The 20677-nt window shown below is 36.5% G+C and overlaps 3 protein-coding genes across 3 annotated transcripts; 2 read left to right on the top strand and 1 right to left on the bottom strand.

Moving 5' to 3' along the window:
- On the top strand, window positions 5117-5616 carry LOC109130595. The gene has a single exon (XM_019240301.1). The coding sequence runs from the start codon at window positions 5161-5163 to the stop codon at window positions 5392-5394; it is 234 nt and encodes a 77-aa protein (XP_019095846.1). The 5' UTR covers window positions 5117-5160; the 3' UTR covers window positions 5395-5616.
- Window positions 6452-7224, bottom strand: LOC104760649 (WPP domain-containing protein 1). Its single transcript, XM_010483608.2, has one exon. It carries the CDS (start codon window positions 7125-7127, stop codon window positions 6621-6623), a length of 507 nt encoding a protein of 168 aa, XP_010481910.1. The 5' UTR covers window positions 7128-7224; the 3' UTR covers window positions 6452-6620.
- LOC104760648 (putative cyclin-A3-1) lies at window positions 19421-20175 on the top strand. Its single transcript, XM_010483607.2, has 2 exons — window positions 19421-19847; window positions 19939-20175. The coding sequence occupies exons 1-2, from the start codon at window positions 19527-19529 to the stop codon at window positions 20173-20175; spliced, it is 558 nt and encodes a 185-aa protein (XP_010481909.1). The 5' UTR covers window positions 19421-19526.

Genomic DNA, 20677 nt, shown 5'->3' with positions numbered 1-20677 from the left:
AAAACAGGTTGTTCAAGGTTCGTATGGAAGCTGAGAGCAACTTACTGCAAGTTAGTGAAGAGGATCCTCCCACAAGGTGGCACGAGAGACTTGGTCATATCAATGTTAAGACAATGGAATCAATGGTTAGAAAGGAGCTCATCATCGGAATTCCAGATACGAATTTTGCTAAGAAGACTTGCTCATCATGCTTGCTTGGGAAGCAGACTAGGAAGACGTTTCCACAGGCAACACAGTTCCGAGCTGAACGACCACTTGACCTGATCCATGGAGATCTATGTGGTCCTATCTCGCCTGCAACAACAGCACAAAATAAGTATATTTTTGTGCTCATCGATGATCTCTTTCGTTATATGTGGTCTCTACTTTTAAAGGACAAGAGTGACGCCTTTGATGCTTTCCAAAGGTTCAAAGCTCTCGCTGAGCAAGAAAGTGGAACAACGATCAAGGTGTTCAGGACTGATAGGGGAGGTGGATTTGTGTCTTTCGAATTTATGAACTATTGTGCAGAACATGGAATTCAACGACATTTGACTGCTCCTTATTCACCAAAACAGAATGGGGTGGTGGAAAGAAGAAATAGAACCCTACTCGAGATGACAAGAAGCATTCTAAAACACATGGAGGTTCCAAATTACTTGTGGGGAGAGGCAGTGAAGCATTCTACCTATCTAATTAACAGAGTAGCTACGAGATCCTTGTATGACAAAACACCGTACGAGATGTTTAAGGGAAGAAAGCCAAACCTAGAGCACTTGCGTGTGTTCGGATGTATTGGCTATGCACGAGTGGATTCACAACATCTAAGGAAGTTAGATGATAGATCACGTGCATTGGTGCACCTTGGAACTGAACCAGGAAGCAAAACGTATCGTTTGTTCAATCCTTCAACGCGTAAGATTGCAGTAAGTTGAGATGTAACCTTTGATGAAGCTAAGAAGCGGAACTGGAGTGATACACATGAGACAATAGAAGTCTTTGGGTCCTTCACTGTAACGTTTGGAGATTTTGGTAACAATGGTTTAAGAGAAATTGAAGCAGATTGCGTACCAGCTAATAACTCTTGAGGATAGAGTCGAAGTAATAGTGGAGACTTCAGAACAAGAACCGGAAGCAGCTCCACCTATCTTAAGAAGATCAACTCGACCTAGTGTAAGACCGAGCTATTTGAATGATTATGTACTGTTTGCAGAAGAAGAAGCAGTACGACTCTTGTTAACCTTAGATGATGAACCAAGAAGCTATGAAGAAGCAAAAGAGCTAGATGTATGGAGAGAGGCTTGCAATGAGGAGTTGAGTTCAATTGAGAAAAACAAAACTTGGAACCTAGTAGAGTTACCAGCTGGTGTGAAACCAATTGGTTTAAAATGGGTGTTCAAAATTAAACGGAATTCAGATGGGAGCATCAACAAGTACAAGGCAAGATTAGTCGCCAAAGGATACGTACAGAAACATGGAATCGACTTCGATGAGGTTTTCGCTCTAGTAGCACGACTTGAGACAATTCGCTTCATCATCGCATTTGCTGCATCTAGAGGATGGGAAGTGCACCATCTAGATGTAAAGACTGCTTTTCTACATGGAGAACTTAGAGAGGAAGTTTTTGTTACCCAACCTGAAGTCTTTAAAAGGAAAGGAAGTGAAGGATTAGTGTTCAAGTTGAATAAAGCTCTTTATGGTCTGCGACAGGTTCCTCGAGCTTGGAATCATAAGCTCAATCAGATTCTTGTGGAATTGGAGTTTGTTCGTTGTGCTAAGGAGCCTGCTTTGTATCGAAAACAAGTAAAGGAGAATTTGTTGATTGTTGCGGTTTACGTTGATGATCTTCTTGTTACTGGAAGCAGCTTGAGCTTAATTCGTGAGTTTAAACATGGAATGTCATCTAGATTTGAGATGAGTGACCTTGGAAAGCTGACATATTACCTTGGCATTGAGGTTTTGCAAGAAAGTAGTGGAATTACATTGAAACAAGGGAGATATGCGGCTAGGATTCTTGAAGAAGCTGGTATGACAGAGTGTAATTCCGTACAAGTTCCAATGGATTCGGGTACGAAACTCTCTAAGTTGATGGCGGAACAATCTATTGATGAACAAGAGTTTAGAAGAAGCATCGGCTGTCTTAGATATCTAATTCATACCCGGCCTGATCTGTCGTTTGCTGTTGGAATCTTAAGTCGCTATATGCATTCTCCAAAGAAGAGTCATGGGGCTGCTTTAAAACATGTTTTGAGGTACTTACAAGGAACTACAGAGTATGGTCTCACATTTAATCGAGGAGATAACTCGTGCTTAGTCGGATATAGCGACAGTAGCTACAATGTCGATGAAGATGATGGCAAGAGTACTAGCGGACATATCTTTTATTTGAATGGCTGTCCTATTACTTGGTGTTCTCAGAAGCAGGAGACAGTGGCTTTGTCTTCTTGTGAAGCTGAATTCATGGCGGCTACTGAAGCAGCAAAGCAGGCTATTTGGTTGCAGGATTTACTCGCGGAAGTAACTGGTGAAGATCTTAAGAAGGTGACAGTTCGTATAGACAACAGGTCAGCTATTGCGATCACCAAGAATCCTGTTTTTCATGGTCGTAGTAAGCATATTCATAGGAAGTATCACTTCATTCGTGAATGTGTTGAGAATGAGAAGGTAGAGGTTGAACATGTTCCTGGTGTTGAGCAAAAGGCTGATATCTTGACAAAACCGCTTAGTAGAATCAAGATCAGCGAAATGAGAGGCTTCATTGGAGTTCAAGATGTGAGTGAGCATGGTGTCAAGCTTAAGGGGGAAAATGTTGTTGTTAGTTTGAAGTAGCTTGGAGACCAAGCAGGATATATTTAGGAGGATCTAAATATATATATCAAATTGTTAGTTTTACTTTCTTTAGGAGATATCTAAAGTTAGTTTTCCAAAAATGTTTTGGAAATAAAGTCTATATATAAGGAGGTGCTAATATGTAGCACAACTTATGAGATTAGAGAGATTAAGGTGTTTTAGTTTTAAGAAGTTTCTAAAGCAATAAACAAGAGTTATTTGTTTAAACTTTGTGTTTGATTCAATAGTTTTTTTGCGTTGTCTTAATTAGTTTTTTGTGTGTGTGTGTATAAAGGGAAAGCTTTTGTTTCAGCCACAAAAAAATGAGAAGAATATAATTATTCTTTCAAGTAGATTGTAACCCACGCATAACACAAAGTTCCTAGCTCCACCCAGTGTATGTAAATGTTTGGATTTTTTGCCTTGTATGTGCGAGTATCGGCTCACTAACTATAATCTTATTGCATGATCTGGAGAGGGCATTCAAAATTTCTTGTAGACCTTCTAAATTGGTTCTGTACATTAAAGACAAATGAGCTACCAACTGTTCTTGCAAGCCCACTGGGAGATTGTTCCTCTGAGCAAACGATATATGAGACAACATAAACAGAACTTACGAAGTTTCTGGTTCAACTGGTCATATGAACCACCAAGTTGGTCATATTACCAATTATGTATATAATTCTGCTAGCAATTATTGGCTTATATGCGTAATGTACAGCTATAGAAATAGTATATAATTTTATAATTTCTAATTTTACTGAAAAGATACATCTTAGAATTATCTTCTTACACTTTTTTAAAATTTAAAACATTATTTTTGTTTAAAAACATACTAGAATTGTCTTTTATAAATTTTAATTTTGTTAAAACAAATTTGTTATTATCTCATATCAATATAATTAATACATGTCACGATCACGTGAGTTACTAATTTTGCAAAACCAAACTTTATATAGTAAAATATAATATCAAATATTAGTTTAAAATTGTTGAATAATAGAAAACGAAATTTAATGTTTGTTCTTATTTAATTTCTCATTAATTTTTGTTGGAGAAACATTTTACTCTATCATTCTTTATTTTATGAAGTTGATAGAATAGTATAACCTCCACATTAACGGGATGTATTTAACTTGACATTTTTAGTGATTTGTGTAAAATTTACAAATCATATGTTATTCAATCATGAATTTTAAAAAGTATAATGAAATCCACTGTTATTGAAGTAATGATTTATTCAAAAAAGTTTATAGATTTAGATTTTATATATTGATTTTTAGTGATTCTGAAAGATTTGAGAAAAATTTTAAAGTTAAAAATACATAAATCCAAATCTAATGATTTTAGGTGAGATTTGAAAGAATTTTACTTTCATATCAACTTCCTTAAAATCTTCAAAATTATTTAAAATCTCTTGAAAACTCAAATTATTTGGAATATTAGATTGAATACACCCCGTAAGAAACTTTTGCTCTGAAATGATACGAAATGTTTTTGAAGAATCAAGAAAAAAAACATTCTTGCACATTTGTTATTTTAAACATGATATTACCAATCAAAGGCTAGCTGTGTTTTCAAAACAAAAGCAAAGTTGAAACATATTTAATTAAGAGCGTGCAGTGGTGAACACGTCCATCAGTCGTCACTCGTCAGCAGCTAAAATTTCACCGTTTTGATATTGTTCCCTTTTTGGCGAACCTAACGAACGTGAATCGGTTCTATATATTATGACTTCACACCGTGTTAATCCAAACCGACTACGAAGAAAATATAAAAGTAAAAAATTGACAGGTCACACTCAATATGAAAACCCATTTGGTCTCCTACTAACCAATAATATTTCGTCTTTTACAACGAAAAAATTGACAGGTCACACTCAATATGAAAACCCATTTGGTCTCCTACTAACCAATAATATTTCGTCTTTTACAACGTGTTTGCTAACTATTCTTTTCATGTGTTACTTATTATTTCTTAGGAAACAAATGTCTTTTTTCAACATTTTATGAAAGTCATATATAGAGACAGAGTTCAACAACATCTCTTGTGGAGAAGCAGGTGGTTGGAGAAACTCATTAGATATTCACTTGTAATATGAATACATATTCATATTAATTTGTTTTGTCTGGCTTATATAAATAGTAAACGATCAAAAACCTGAAGAGTAGGAGACCAAATGTAAAAACGCGATAATTAATGAAATAGTCGTTGATACTTGGTCAAGAATTGATGCTCCTTATTTAAAGTTTATGCACGCACACACAATCTCATATTTACACAAAAAAAATCACGAAGCATTCTTTGTGATCCAAAGAGAAAGAAAACCAAAAAAGAAAAAAAGTTTCAAAAATGGAGAAAAAGAATATGTTCATGCTGTGGTGTATGATCTTCTTATTGGTGGGTTCGTCGTTAATGTTTGAGAGAGTGGATTGCAGAGCCGTACGATCGGAGTCGTTTAGAGATATCAACGGCCATGATCAATCGACGGTGACCATCATGAAGGTGAAGAACAGCTCGTACAGTCGACGTCCTTTAATGAGGATCTTAGCGTCTGGACCGAGCGGGAGAGGAACTGGTCACTAATCCACAACTACCACATCTTACGACGTGTGTGTGTGTGTTTTTGTTTGTTGGATTATCTCAGTTTTTTTATTTTTCGGCCAAAAAAAGATAAAAGAAGAGTGGTTTTTTCCAAGGAGTTCCTACTTCCTAGCTTATATATTCATTGACTATTTATGTCAAAAAATAAAGATATATCCATGGAGTGTAAAAGCAAACCATATAATGTTTGATACAATTGGTCGTGTTGTGAATGTCAAGTTACTATCCCTTTGTTGCTAGTTAATAGTAATTTATTTCGTTTTTTTTTTAAATTGCTTTTTTTGTGAGACTTCGTTTCTTTTCATTTTCATTTTCATTTTCATTTTACCAATAAAATTTGAGAAATACTATTGAAAAAAGTACCAAATCTCATCACTATCATACAGTCACAGCATCACAATTGTTGATATCACGAGTCACGACCACTTGAATTTGATATAGTATTAACTTAGCTCTCTCTAGTGCGAGTCGTCTCCAGATTGTTTTCTTTTTATATCGGACTCTGAAGCATATAATAAACGAGGACTATCATATACATATAGTTTTTGACCTAAAAAAAAAAAAATCATATACATATAGCAAACTATCATATAATCGAAGAAAAACAGAAGATTACCAGGTATTACTACTACTAGTAGGGTTAAGTGTAATCATGTACCCTCCCCCAATTATGTATTTCTGAAGCATTTTATTGTGACTAGATTGTTTTTGCACTAAACTAATAAAAACACATGTTTAAATCGAACCTTCAAATTCAAAAACTAATATGGTTTCAAATTCCAAGTCTCCAAAACCAATAAAGAGTAAACGACAATGAGAGTCAGACAAATCAAAAAGGCTGATTTCTCTAATTCCAAGAACATAATAACTATTGAACTGCCCCCAATGCACACATAAACAACAACCGAATTCAAACTATCAAACTTCAAAACTATAAGATGATTTGATGATTTTGATGTCATAAAGGGCTTAGATGAACGAGTTCAAGCAAGCCACATATATAAATCTAATTAACGACGAATGCATGAACTAGTTAATAAACGATAAAGCAACCATAAACCATTCACTTAACTCGTTAATTACCATGATTAAGAAACCAAAAGCATCCAAATTGCGAAATCAACAAGTCATCACTACAAGAACTCTTGAGGTAATCTCATACGAACTCTAAGCAACAGAATAAAAAAGATAGTTAGAGAACACCAAACTCAAGCCTTGTCTTCATCAAGCTTCACCGAACCCAACTCTGCGGCTAATTCAGTTTCTTCTTCTTCTTCATCACCACCACCGGCCTTTGGTGCAGGGGTCTTCTTAGCTTTCATCGATTCAAGCATACGTTTACTAATCTCTTTAGAATAAACCTTAAGGATCTCGATCCCATCGTCATCACCTACCACGGCGGCGGAAGCGACGGCGTGAGCCTCGTCCTCGATTGATTTCGCCACGGAGGAGGCTTCTTCGGAGTCGAGAGTTCCGTATCTCTTGGATAGGATTGATTCGGTTGAGAGTGTTTCGGTCAGGCGTTTGACGACGGCGTCGCGAGTTTTCTGAGTCGGCGGCCAGATTCGGAGCGAGATGGTTCCCGGATTCGGATTCGGATTCTTCTCCGTCTCGTTGTTTGATTCTTTCTTCTCCGTTGTTGGTAATGTGGTGGAGTTTTCGGATTCTGGGATCTGCGGCGGGGATGTGGTGGTGGTGTCGGCTTCGGCCGCCATTTTTGAATTTGAAAAGCTTTTTTAGGGGTTTTTTGAATTTTTTCTGGGTGTGATTTGTTTGTTCTTGTGTGGCCTTGTGAGTTGATAGATGATTACTTTACTAATAAAGAGGGGTCTGGTACGATGTCGTTTAATGGATTGGGTGGTGCGTTGCGTTTCATTGATTTGTTTTTTTTTTTTTTTTTTTGGCTCAACATCAACTTATATTCACCAATGTCAAATTACACTTGGTTTATCCACCATTACATCATATGTTATCCAGGATGGCGCTAATGAGTATAACTTAGGATCATAATTCTGTAGAGAAAGAGATTCCCTTGCTACTCTATCAACCACTTTATTACAATCTCTAGGAGAAAAAACGATCTTGAAATCAGAAATGGTAAGGAGCTGCTCATGAATGTCCTGAAGAATTGGTGCAAGCGCTGGCCAGCATTCATCACTATGCACTAATTTGACTGCCCCCAATGAATCCGATTCAAAGATAATACGAGTATAGTTCAAACGTACCATTGATGCAATCGCCCTCCTTAATGCCTCCAATTCTACTTCCAAAACAGAGTGTGCTTTCCGGATAGCCTGCGCTCCTACCCACAAAACTTCACCATTATGGTCTCTAAGAACCCATCCTGTACCGCTGTGATTGGTCTCCCCCATCCAAGATCCGTCAGTGTTACATTTAACCCAACCGTACTGTGGGGGATCCCATTTATCAATGGCTCTGTTTCTCTCTGCAGTACGCTCCCCTTCATTTCCTTCCTGTTCTGTTCGTTGAGTCCATTCTTCCATATCCTCCAGAGCTTTCCTGACCGTATCCTGAGCAGTGTAATCCTTTCCCTGAAAAATGAGATTATTCCTTGCCTTCCAGATTCGCCACAGCATCCAGGGTATCACTTTGCTCAAACCTTCATATTAAGGCAGTATTGTCTGGAGATTTAGAACATGGTACATATTAGCATAGAATGAATCACTCCAATTGCCTCCGGGGGGAGCCGGAATAGGTGACAAAGCCCAGACTTGGCGGGCGTAGGTACAAGAGAACATCAAATGATTAATCGATTCTTCCAAGTTTGGGCACCTTGGACAAGCATTTTCTTTGGATAAATGACGATAATACAGGTTCTTCGCCACTGAGATACTGTTAGTCAGGCACTTCCAAAGAAAATGTTGGATCTTTGGGCTAGTTTCAGTTTTCCACACTTGTTGGATGAGAGGATTTAAGCTGGGTTGGTCCACCTCCTGTAATCGTTTTCTGGCATTAATAACCTGAGTGATGACCCAATACCCTGATTTCACCGAGTAGTGACCAGACCGTGCATAATCCCATGTATAACCGTCCCGTCTGTTCCTTCCCATCGGACGTAAATCCTCAATCCAATTCCGATCGTCATCAGTAAAGATCATATCCAGAAGGTCTCTCCGCCATTCTTTCCCATTGTCAAGGAGTAATTCGCTTACTTTGGTAAGTCTAGACACCGAGCTTCTTAGTGTAGATGGTATGTGATTGGTTCGTTGGATGCTCCTGGCAGGTTTCAGCTGAACCCAATGATCTTGCCATATGTTAGTTGAACCACCATCACCAATTACCATTCTCTCCCCTTCGTTTAAAAGCTCCTGTGCCTGGAATATGCTTCTCCACGCGAAAGATGGTCTGGAACCTAGTTTTGCTTGTAGAGGGTTGGTTTTATTGGAATATCTACTTTTATAGATTCTGGCCATCAACGTGTTTGGACAAGTTAACATCCTCCAAAGCTGCTTTCCGAGTAAAGCAATATTGAATGCTTCGATGTCTTTAAAACCCAACCCTCCGTCCTTCTTTGGTTTACTCAGTTGGTCCCAGGCTTTCCAATGCATACCCCTGGAATCTTGATTATTTCTCCACCAAAATTCAGCCATAACTGATGCCATTTGTTGACAAACCTTCTTTGGGAGCTTAAAGCATGCCATGGTGTATGTTGGCAACGCCATTGCCACCGCTTTCAGTAAGATTTCCTTTCCCCCAGGAGAAAGAAAGTTTGTTTGCCAACCTGAGATTTTTTGTTGAAGCCGCTCCTTTAAGTAATTCAGGATGGTGACTTTAGAACCACCAAAAGCTTTCGGGAGTCCTAGATAAAATCCTTCTCCTCCTTCTTCCGTGATCCCAGTTTTACTTTTGATTGCAGATCTTCTCTCCTGAGGAATATTCTTCCCAAAATAAATGCTTGATTTTTGATAGTTTATTCTCTGCCCAGAAGCTAGACTGTACTCATCAAGAATGCTTAATAGACTTTGAATCTCCTCCTCCTTCTCCCGACAATAGAATATACTGTCATCAGCAAAGAGAAGGTGAGAGACAGGAGGAGCTCCTCTTGCAACTGGAAGCCCTGTTATTGATCCTTCTTCTTCAGCTTTCTGTAACATTCTGACCAACATCTCCGTACATAGAACGAATAGGTACGGCGATAAAGGATCTCCTTGCCTCAATCCCCTTGTCGGGACAATCTCTCCATAGGGAGTACCATTGAGCAGAACTTGGTAGTTTACCGTGGTCACACAGCTCAATAGAAGACTAACCCATTGTTCAGAGAAGCCCAACAGCTTTAGTGAGTTCGCCAGGAAAGACCATTCAATTCTATCAAAAGCCTTGGATACATCTGTCTTGATCGCAATGAACTCTGAGGAGCATTTATTATTCGAATTGAGAGCATGAATGAGTTCATGTACCACCAAGATATTGTCTGAAATCAGTCTTCCTTGGATAAACGCTGCTTGAGTATCAGAGATAACATCCGGCAAAACTTTCTTAAGCCTATTCGCCAACACTTTTGCAATGATCTTATAGATCACATTGCTTAAACTGATTGGCCTGAATTCCGACAATTTCATCGACTTATGCTTCTTTGGGATCAGGCAGATATGAGTTTTATTCATTTCTCTATCCATTTGCCTTGTTCTGAAAAATTCTCGGACCATCTCCAGCAAGTGATCTCCTAAGACATCCCAATGCTGCTGATAGAAGTGTCCTGTCATACCATCTGGCCCAGTGCTTTTGTTCGGATTAATGCTAAAGACCGCTCTTCGGACTTCTTCCCTTGTGACTGGTTTTAGAAGCTGCTCATTCTGCTCTGGGGATATCTGATTTCCTGCATTCACCCTCTCATCAATCTGGTGCCCTACATCCTCCGAGGCGAATAATAGTTGAAAATACTTTTCAGCAAGACGTCCNTGGAATCTTGATTATTTCTCCACCAAAATTCAGCCATAACTGATGCCATTTGTTGACAAACCTTCTTTGGGAGCTTAAAGCATGCCATGGTGTATGTTGGCAACGCCATTGCCACCGCTTTCAGTAAGATTTCCTTTCCCCCAGGAGAAAGAAAGTTTGTTTGCCAACCTGAGATTTTTTGTTGAAGCCGCTCCTTTAAGTAATTCAGGATGGTGACTTTAGAACCACCAAAAGCTTTCGGGAGTCCTAGATAAAATCCTTCTCCTCCTTCTTCCGTGATCCCAGTTTTACTTTTGATTGCAGATCTTCTCTCCTGAGGAATATTCTTCCCAAAATAAATGCTTGATTTTTGATAGTTTATTCTCTGCCCAGAAGCTAGACTGTACTCATCAAGAATGCTTAATAGACTTTGAATCTCCTCCTCCTTCTCCCGACAATAGAATATACTGTCATCAGCAAAGAGAAGGTGAGAGACAGGAGGAGCTCCTCTTGCAACTGGAAGCCCTGTTATTGATCCTTCTTCTTCAGCTTTCTGTAACATTCTGACCAACATCTCCGTACATAGAACGAATAGGTACGGCGATAAAGGATCTCCTTGCCTCAATCCCCTTGTCGGGACAATCTCTCCATAGGGAGTACCATTGAGCAGAACTTGGTAGTTTACCGTGGTCACACAGCTCAATAGAAGACTAACCCATTGTTCAGAGAAGCCCAACAGCTTTAGTGAGTTCGCCAGGAAAGACCATTCAATTCTATCAAAAGCCTTGGATACATCTGTCTTGATCGCAATGAACTCTGAGGAGCATTTATTATTCGAATTGAGAGCATGAATGAGTTCATGTACCACCAAGATATTGTCTGAAATCAGTCTTCCTTGGATAAACGCTGCTTGAGTATCAGAGATAACATCCGGCAAAACTTTCTTAAGCCTATTCGCCAACACTTTTGCAATGATCTTATAGATCACATTGCTTAAACTGATTGGCCTGAATTCCGACAATTTCATCGACTTATGCTTCTTTGGGATCAGGCAGATATGAGTTTTATTCATTTCTCTATCCATTTGCCTTGTTCTGAAAAATTCTCGGACCATCTCCAGCAAGTGATCTCCTAAGACATCCCAATGCTGCTGATAGAAGTGTCCTGTCATACCATCTGGCCCAGTGCTTTTGTTCGGATTAATGCTAAAGACCGCTCTTCGGACTTCTTCCCTTGTGACTGGTTTTAGAAGCTGCTCATTCTGCTCTGGGGATATCTGATTTCCTGCATTCACCCTCTCATCAATCTGGTGCCCTACATCCTCCGAGGCGAATAATAGTTGAAAATACTTTTCAGCAAGACGTCCTAAATCCCTGTCTGCAAACCATTCCTTTCCTTCGTCATCCACCAGACATTGGATTCGGTTTTGTGCTCGTCTATTTTTGGTTGCAGCGTGAAAGAATTTGGTGTTCCTATCCCCATTATTGCTCCTCATGTCGATACTCTTCATTCAACTCCTTTTTTAGTCTTGCAATCTCTTCTTTCCTGAAAGGGATTTGACGGGTAACTCTATCAATATGGAAGTGTAAGTCCTGAATCCTCCTTGCAGAGCTAGGGTGATAGTCTCTCTTCCATCTGGATATAACTTTTCTACATTGAGCAATTCTCGTCATCATTGAGTCATTATTTGAGTTTCCCACGCCTTTCCAGAAATCAGCAATCATCTCTTTAAAACCCTCTCTAGCACACCATCTTTGATCATATTTGAATCCTGCCCAACTCTTCCACTGTTCACCCAAAAAACAGGTGATCAAAGGACTATGATCAGAACTTACTTTTTGCAGATATACCGCCTGTGCTTGAGGGAAAAGCTCCATCCAGAATTGGTTTGCAACTGTTCGATCCAGTCTGCATTGCACCAATTCATTGTTTCTATTGCCAAATCATGAGTATTGGTAGCCCATATGTTTGATTTCCCATAATCCACAAACTGAGAGCATCTGTCTGAACTCCTTACAGGAAGCGTCCTTTCTCATTGGGCCTCCAAGCTTCTCCGAAGGATTTATCAGCTCATTAAAGTCTCCTGTTAAAAGCCAGCATCCTCGTCTATTAATACCAATCCTCGAGAGCCTCTCCCAAAGCTCCCCTCTCTCACTTTGAACTGGTTCTTCATACACACAAGTTAGGTAGAATTCTTTTCCTTGCCAAGAGACCCAGACATCAATCATTCTCTTATCAGAGTGGATAATTTTCACAGACACTGAATTTTTCCACATCAAAGCAAGGCCTCCACTCTTACCAACGGGTTCTACCGTATGCAAATCAAAATAACCTAAATGATTCACTACATTCTCCAAGTAATCTCGCTTTTTCTTGGTCTCACAGAGGAATGTTACCTCGGGAAAATACCGACCTCGTATCTCCCTTAGGTGTCGAACTGTAGGGGTATTCCCCACCCCCTGACAGTTCCAGCTCAATATCCTCATATTGATCTCGAAGGGTTGGAATTAATCATCAACCCTTCTTTCTTGTTTGCTCTCCGTTTCCCATAATCAGGGATGTCGAGAGACTTTGCTGCTATAAAAGCAGAATGAGCTGCTACTGGAGCAGAGTGTTCCGATTGAGTAAAAGTCACTCCGTGTCTTGGACTAGAACTTGAGGTTTGGGAACCCAATCTTTCAAAGACTGTCGAAGCGCTCTTCCGGTTATCAGCAGGGGATCCTCCTTTCTTTCCATGATCCAGAGAGAGCAAGGGTAAGTCGTCTTGATTCCCCAGCCTTTCAAAAACAGAAGGAGACTGATCAGGAATGTCTAGGTCACCTAAGCGAGCCCTCTTTGTATTTTTGTCCCCACTATTACTTAATCGCCTTCTCTTTGAAGGCTGGGAAGGCGTGTATGCTGATTCTCCTGAGCTTTTTGAACCTTTTGGGTCATCCCCTTTTGTTGACCTTGGATCCTCAGCTCTAGTCACCATCTCCTTAGGTCGCCAACCTGAGCTACACGGGAGAAGGTTGTCTGATTGTCTTTCCTCGGCCACTGAAGTCGTTCTTGCAAGTCTTTCTTGTTTTTGGCCGACGGTTCAGAGTGTTCCGATTGAGACCCAAAAGATCTTTTTGCCTCGTTAGATTGTTCCTGATTTTCTACCACAACCCTCTTGCCTTTACTTTTGGATCTTCCAGGGTCCTTCCCTAAATCTTTTTTGGTGCTCCTTTTCTGGGATGCACATTTAGCGATTTCAAAGGGACAATTTGTCTGGTCATGAGTGAGTCTCATACATGAGAAACAGACCTTCAAAAGCTTTTCATATTCCAACTCCACCTTCACAATCTCCCCCGAAGAGAATTTCACATTCTTTACAAATTCCAGCGGATCCTCTGCCTTCAACCATGCTCTGGCCCGCACATATTCTAGCGAGGAGGAACTTTTTGCGTGTAGCTCCACCGCTTCAACCTGACCCCGAGGTTCGATAATGCTCTCCACTGCTTGTTTTTTCAGAAGGTGGATAGGGAGATTTCTAATACGAACCCAGAAGAGGATCCTATTAAGAAAATCTGGCCCTGGATTAGGTTTCCACTGGTCAAGTGATACTATCCAGCCATTCACAAACCATGGACCTCGAAACAATACATGGTGTAAATCTCCTTCGGATTCGAAGATAAATTGAACTCTATTATCTCCAACTCCTCTTCCTTTAACCCTATCTTCCATACCCCAGATGGGTGGCAGCGCTTTAACTAGACCTCCCACCTTATGAACCGAAGGGTTAAGACAACGCACTATAACACTCAGAGAGTTTTCTTCAATCAAATCTTCGTTCCCCAGATCCGGGACTTCCACCATTTCTCCTTCCCTTAATAGATTACGTTCTCTCAACTCATCCATGAGAGATAGTTCTTTCTTCTTCCTTAGTCTATTCATCTTAAAAGCACTTAGGACAGAAAGCTTCTCTTAAGAACAAATCTATCTCTCCGAAATATCCCTAAATCGACTCACTGCGAGAACTAACCAGAGAACTGAGGCCAAACTAGCCTAATGAGACAGCAAAATTGACAAGATTCAATTGCTGAAAGAGGTCGAGGGTTTTACTGACTAAAATCAGATTCGCCGCCACTAAGCTCTCGGGAGAAAACCCTAGACTCCATTCTTTTTTCTTTTCTTTTGCATCCCGTTGCGTTTCATTGATTTGTTTGTTGTAAACAAAAACTGTAAGCTATCGTTTTAGGCGTGATTTATATTTTAAAGATTTTTCCTTTTGTAATTTACATACTATTACATAAATTCTCCGGTATAAAAAGATGGAAAATGTTTATAATTTAAATTTTATATCCGGTATGGTTAGACTAAAAACAAAAATTCAATTAGATATAAATTTTTAAGTTCTGATGTTTGTTAAGTTATTTTTTTTTATTCTTTCATATTTAAATTTATTTTGATCTTATTCATAATGCGATTCTAAGGTAATGTCTAACAATTTTAACTGATATGGTATGTTAAACACATATTTTTATTATTTATAATACATTTTCGCTTTGAAAACTTAAAACCACAAGAAATACATAAATTAATCTACAATCTTATTAATTTTATGTGTTTATAAATTATGATGATTCAAGACAACTAAATATAAATGTTAAAGAAAAAGATAGAAAATCATAATTTTCAATCTTAATAAAATCTTTTAAATATCTATACTATTAAATTTTAGTTTTTTTAAGTGTTTGGTAAAATGGATAGAAGAAAAATTAATTGTAGAGGTTGTTTTTTTTTGATGGATAATTGTAGAGGTTGTTAGGATTACATATATATAAACTCATACTTACCTTTTATTTATCTTTCTAGTTTAGTTTTTAAATCAATAATATTAAGTACAATAAAAACTTCTCGTTCAAATGTATTTCAAAAATATTATACAATCAGCCGATAATTAGAAGACTAGGGATTGGACTCGCACATACATGCGGGATTAATTTTAAAAGAACTAAGTTTGCAATTAGGTTTGGATTATGCAGAGTTACATTTGTAATTATGAATGTTAAAAATGTTATTAACATTCATAATCCAACTTTGTACCAATTTATTTTCAGTTTGGTTTAGAAAAGAAGATGATTAGATTTAAGTACATTAAAAAATAGTAAGAGAAAGATAGTATATATGTTTATGTTGGTTTCGGGAACCTGTCCCATCCTTTATACGGTATGTTCTGGTTTTTTATCTTATAACCATAGTTTTAATAATATTTTATCAATTTGAGATTATATATTTTAGTCCAACAAATAAGGAAGTAGGTAAAAGATTCACATCCATATAACATTTTATTTGTAGATATAATTATCTGGTATAGCATTTATAACATAAACTTATATTGGTTTACCTTCATCAAATTTCTAAACGTTTGAAATAATAACCACTTCACCATAAATTTTGAATTCACATGCAATTTAATTTAACTATCGTAATTTTATAATCCCATCTTGATATATTTATTTCTTTTTTTTTCAATGAAAAATAGTTTATGTAATTTTTTTATTTTTTTTTAAATTACCCGTTCCCGTCTCATAATTGATCTTTCCAATACATTATATTTTTTAATTAATTATGTATTAGTAAAACTAAAAATATTTGGGGTTAATTTATGTGAACTAAACCTATGGTCTATGGATCAAAGCGCACTTTTGTGCAGGGTTTTTAATTTTTTCAATTTATTAAAATTTTTTATATTTTATTAAAAATAGTGAGAAGACCTATAATATATAAATTTTGACAGAACACATAAATTTGTCTAATTTAATTCAACCCAAAGTCTTAGGAGCCATAATTGTAGAAGTCCATTATAATAAGTATTGATAAAATAAAAAATGAAGTTAAAAATATTTAAAAATCAATATTATTATCAGTTTGGTAAAAATAAAAGAAAAATAAAAAAAATGATGAGTCAAAACAGTATATGTAATTCAATTTGACCATGTAGAAATAATAAAAAAAAAAACTTTTTCGAAGTTGTAAAGGTTGCATTCATAAAAATTACATATTCAAAATGAATGTTTGGACAGACTAACACAAAGAAACCCAAAGTAGGTTATATTAATGACAATTTTTAAATATGTAATAATACCAAGCAGTATATATTGTTTACATGTTCTGACCTGTTGCAAAATTACATATATCTCTATAAAAACGTATATGATTAACTACACCAATAAAATGAGTAATATTTTTATTTGATCTACTTAGTACTTATGCAGTTTTTTCCCCTCAAATCTACTTATACATTTAATTAAAAATAATATTTAAATAGTATCGGATGTAGCTACGATTACATTTGTATTCTTTTGATTCTCTTGAATTTCCTGCAAGTGTATAAAAATAAAATATTAAAAAAAAACAGAAGAGAATAATATTATCTGTAATTGCATCTAGTAATCTACTTATAACATTAAAATATAACTTTGTAATTAATTATTTTAAATGAAACTTTCTGATTGTTTGGTGTTGATTTCGTTAAACATCAAATTGATCTTTGTGCAATATGATTAAATGATATATAAGAATCATACAAAATTTAATTTGTGTATGAAACTTTCAAACAAAAAACTTACCAAACATAAACCAACATCGAAAGTTTTTTAAAAGTATTTATCACAAATACATATATATATATATATATATATAACGTTAGAATACTGAAAATAAGAAAAAGAAGTTAATTTTTCTTCCTACCCTAAAGAAATTAAAGTATAAAGAGAGCTTGTTACCCTACAAAAAAATCATTTATACACATAAAAATATCTTAACAAAATATTTGATATCACCATTCAATATCTTAATTGTTTGTCAAAATCTATTTATTGTTTGTTTCCAAATTCAAAAAGAATTATTTCTAGATATACATAATTCTGTAATTAATGATTAAATTACGCTAATATTATCAGATTTCTCCGTTTTTAGGTAATTCAAATTGATAAAGATATAGGAAAGTCTCGGAACAGCTTTCCATATTTTTTATTCTCATTAATCTTTTCATTTTATATATTAGAAAGATAACAAAATTGATGATAAATGTTTTAATATAATTATAGTGTTTTCGTTTTTGTATAACTATATATATATTAAAAAAATTTATATATTTTAAGAAAGATTTAATTAATTACAACTAATTAGCATCTCTCATCAATTTAATAAGTTATCATTTTAAATGAGATTTAATGTCATGTTTTAATTTGTAATCGTGTTTCACAAAAAAATTGTATAATTCTCTAACTATTTTTTTTTTTTGGCAACAATCTCTAACTTTAGTTATTAGAATATTTGTTAAAGATTGAGATCTATTATACTTAATCATTAATATAGTTTCCTAAAGTATTTGAATTTATTATTTATACTGAATATAATTTTATAAAATATAATGTATCATTTATAGTTAATATAGTTTCCTAAATACTGGATTAATTTGAATCTAATTTAACACACGACTAACTGTTTTTAGAAAACTAGAAATGTTTAATATTTAATTTAGAAAACTATTTGGAAAACAATATATTAGAAATTATTTATTTATGGGTTATAACCATATCCAAAATTAGATCCAAAACTTAAGTATCCTTCGTTATAACCAATTATGAAAAGAGTTAATCATTTATTTCTTTATTAATTGTTGCCATTGTTTTAGGGAAGTTTAAGTTTTTTTTTTAATTATGTATCTAAGTTGGTCTATTTGGCATGGATATATGTCATGTTTTTTATTTTATTTTAATATCTAAGTGTGCTCCCATTTAATAGTATAGATTCGTCAACTATCGTAGAAAACAAAAGCAATTAATTTTGGTTTGAAAGACCAAATAGGTAAATACGACATCTGTATATCTTTTTGGGAAATATTACCGTCGTCTCTATACCAATATTATCGTCGTCTCTTTCTTCTACAGTATCTACATTTGGCTCGCAATATCGTTCTGGAACCGCTACAATGCTCCATCTTTGATCTTCAAGATCTTCTTCACGGTTACCTTCGTCTGCATACCTAACCTCATCACAGTTTTCATCACCAACAACCTCACAATCATCTCCACTCACTGCCTCACAATCATCTTCGATATCTTCAGCAATCTTCATTTTTCGTTTACGTTTAGGAACTGCCTTACTGTTTCAATCCTTGGTTGTCTCCTCTACGAATCGCTCAGCCGGACCATCCTTCGTAGTCTCCACTTCGATTTGATCCATCTCAGGACCATCCTTCTCAGTCTGCACTTCGATTCGTTCCGCCTCAAGTCCATCGTTCTCATTCTTCTCCTCTATGAATCGCTCAGCCTCAGGACAATCAGGACCATCCTTCTCGTTCTCCTCTTCGATTCGATCAGCCTCAGGTCCATCCTTCTCACTCATCTCTTCGATTCGATCCGCCACAGTATCAGACGGAATCTCAACCGTCTCGGCTTCAGATCTTGTTTGAATTGAGTCTTTCTCTGGAGTATTCATCGTCAATCGCAACGACCGCCGCGGCGGAACAAAAGTGTTCTTTCCTCCACGGGTCCTCACCATGAAGAGAACTCGAGAGAATTGAGAGAGAATTTGAGAGAATTGAGATTTTTTTTTTTAGGGTTAGGGATTATGATTTCGATTCGAGAATTGGATTCAATTTGGGAATTTTCTCGTTTATAAGTCGTCGTCGTTTTGGCTAAACGGTAGCCGTTAACGGTTTATTAACCCTGTCTATTAGCTTCTAGCGGAGATTTAACTGCGTGCCTAAAACGGAGAGGTCAAAGAATGACATCTCCAAAGTTGGGGATTATTTTGTCCCATTTTTGAAACTTTGGGATATCTATGGTATTTTTCCCATATCTTTTTAGTTTTTACAAAATCACTACCGGGCCGATTCAGAAAGCCCATTAATCTTTTGATTTTACATAGACAGTGACGAACGTTTAAAAATCATCTTCCTCGTTTACGATTTAGGTCTTCTTCATGTGACGGCCAAATTAGCATTTTCCCGGTGAAATTTTCTAAAGCTCAAAAACACACAACAAAACCATCGCGCCAAAAACAAACTCAGCTTAAAATTTTCGAAAAACTCGAAAATAATTACAGAGACCGCCAAAAATTTCAATCTTTATTCCAAAAAAATTCCAAAAAATGTCTCTTCGCTTATTCCCTTTTTCTCACCCATCTCTCTTCTTCCTTCTCATCCTCAACCAAATCTCATTGATCTCTCACCTGAATCCATGGCCGACGACGATAAGGAGAACTGCGTTAGAATGACAAGAGCAGCGACGAAACGAAAAGCAGCCATGGCGGCGGTGACCATAGACGGAGAACAAATCAGCAACAAGAAGAAGAGAGTCGTACTCGGAGAGCTTCCCAACTTATGCAACATCAAGAAGCCTCGTAGAAAAGCCGCTAAGGTTATTACAACGAAACAGAAGAAACCAGTTTCGATTCTGACACTCGCAAACTCAAACTCGGACATTGACACGAGATCTGATGATCCTCAGATGTGTGCTCCTTATGTTACTTCAATCTTTGAGTATCTTCGTCAATTAGAGGTAAATAAACAAAACTCATCTCTAAATTTTACAACTTTGGAAGAAAGAAAAAAAAAGCATTGAGTAGGTTTTGCTTTGATTCACAATTCAGGGGAAAGCAAAGTCAAGACCTTTGATTGATTACATTGAGAAGATTCAGAAAGATGTAACTTCGAGTATGAGAGGAGTTTTGGTTGATTGGTTAGTTGAAGTAGCTGAAGAATACAAACTTCTGTCGGAAACTCTTTACCTCGCTGTCTCTTACATCGATAGATTCTTGTCTCTCAAGACTGTTAATAGACAAAGGCTTCAGCTATTGGGAGTTGCTTCAATGCTTATTGCTTCGTAAGATTACTCTTTCTCTTGTCTGTTTTGTTTTGTTTTTGTTGGTTTGCTTATTTGTGTTTTGGGTTTTTGGATTTTGTAGAAAGTATGAAGAGATTACTCCTCCAAATGTGAATGACTTTTGTTACATCACGGACCATACTTACACGAAACAAGAGATTGTTAAGATGGAAGCTGATATACTTCTTGCTCTTGAGTTTGAATTAGGAAACCCAACAAGCAACACATTTCTAAGGTTGGGTTCTGATTATTTTTGTTTGTTTGTGTAGTTCATTGTCTAATTGGTCATGTATCTGAGGTTAGAATCTATTGCATAAGGCAGGTTTTGGTGTTCATTATCTCACTGTGTTTTTTGTTTTTGGTTATGTTTGTTTTGTGCAGACGGTTCACAAGGGTTGCACAAGAAGATTTCGAAGTAAGCTCTCTTTTTAAATTGTGTCGTTTGCAATGTATAGAGTATCAAATTGCTAAGACTCACTCCTTTTTTTTTTTTTTTTTTTTTTTTT

This window comes from Camelina sativa, chromosome 18 (genome assembly GCF_000633955.1).
Source record: "Camelina sativa cultivar DH55 chromosome 18, Cs, whole genome shotgun sequence".
NCBI lineage: Eukaryota > Viridiplantae > Streptophyta > Magnoliopsida > Brassicales > Brassicaceae > Camelina > Camelina sativa.
This window is presented reverse-complemented; position numbering and strand designations above follow the sequence as displayed.

What these genes read in the sequence shown, in the direction of transcription:
- LOC109130595 (XM_019240301.1), top strand. Translation starts at nt 5,161, where the DNA reads ATGGAGAAAAAGAATATGTTCATGCTGTGGTGTATGATCTTCTTATTG.
- LOC104760649 (XM_010483608.2), bottom strand. Translation starts at nt 7,127, where the DNA reads ATGGCGGCCGAAGCCGACACCACCACCACATCCCCGCCGCAGATCCCA.
- LOC104760648 (XM_010483607.2), top strand. Translation starts at nt 19,527, where the DNA reads ATGGCCGACGACGATAAGGAGAACTGCGTTAGAATGACAAGAGCAGCG. An exon ending in AGTATCTTCGTCAATTAGAG is followed by an intron (nt 19,848 to 19,938) that starts GTAAATAAACAA and finishes TTCACAATTCAG; the next exon opens with GGGAAAGCAAAGTCAAGACC.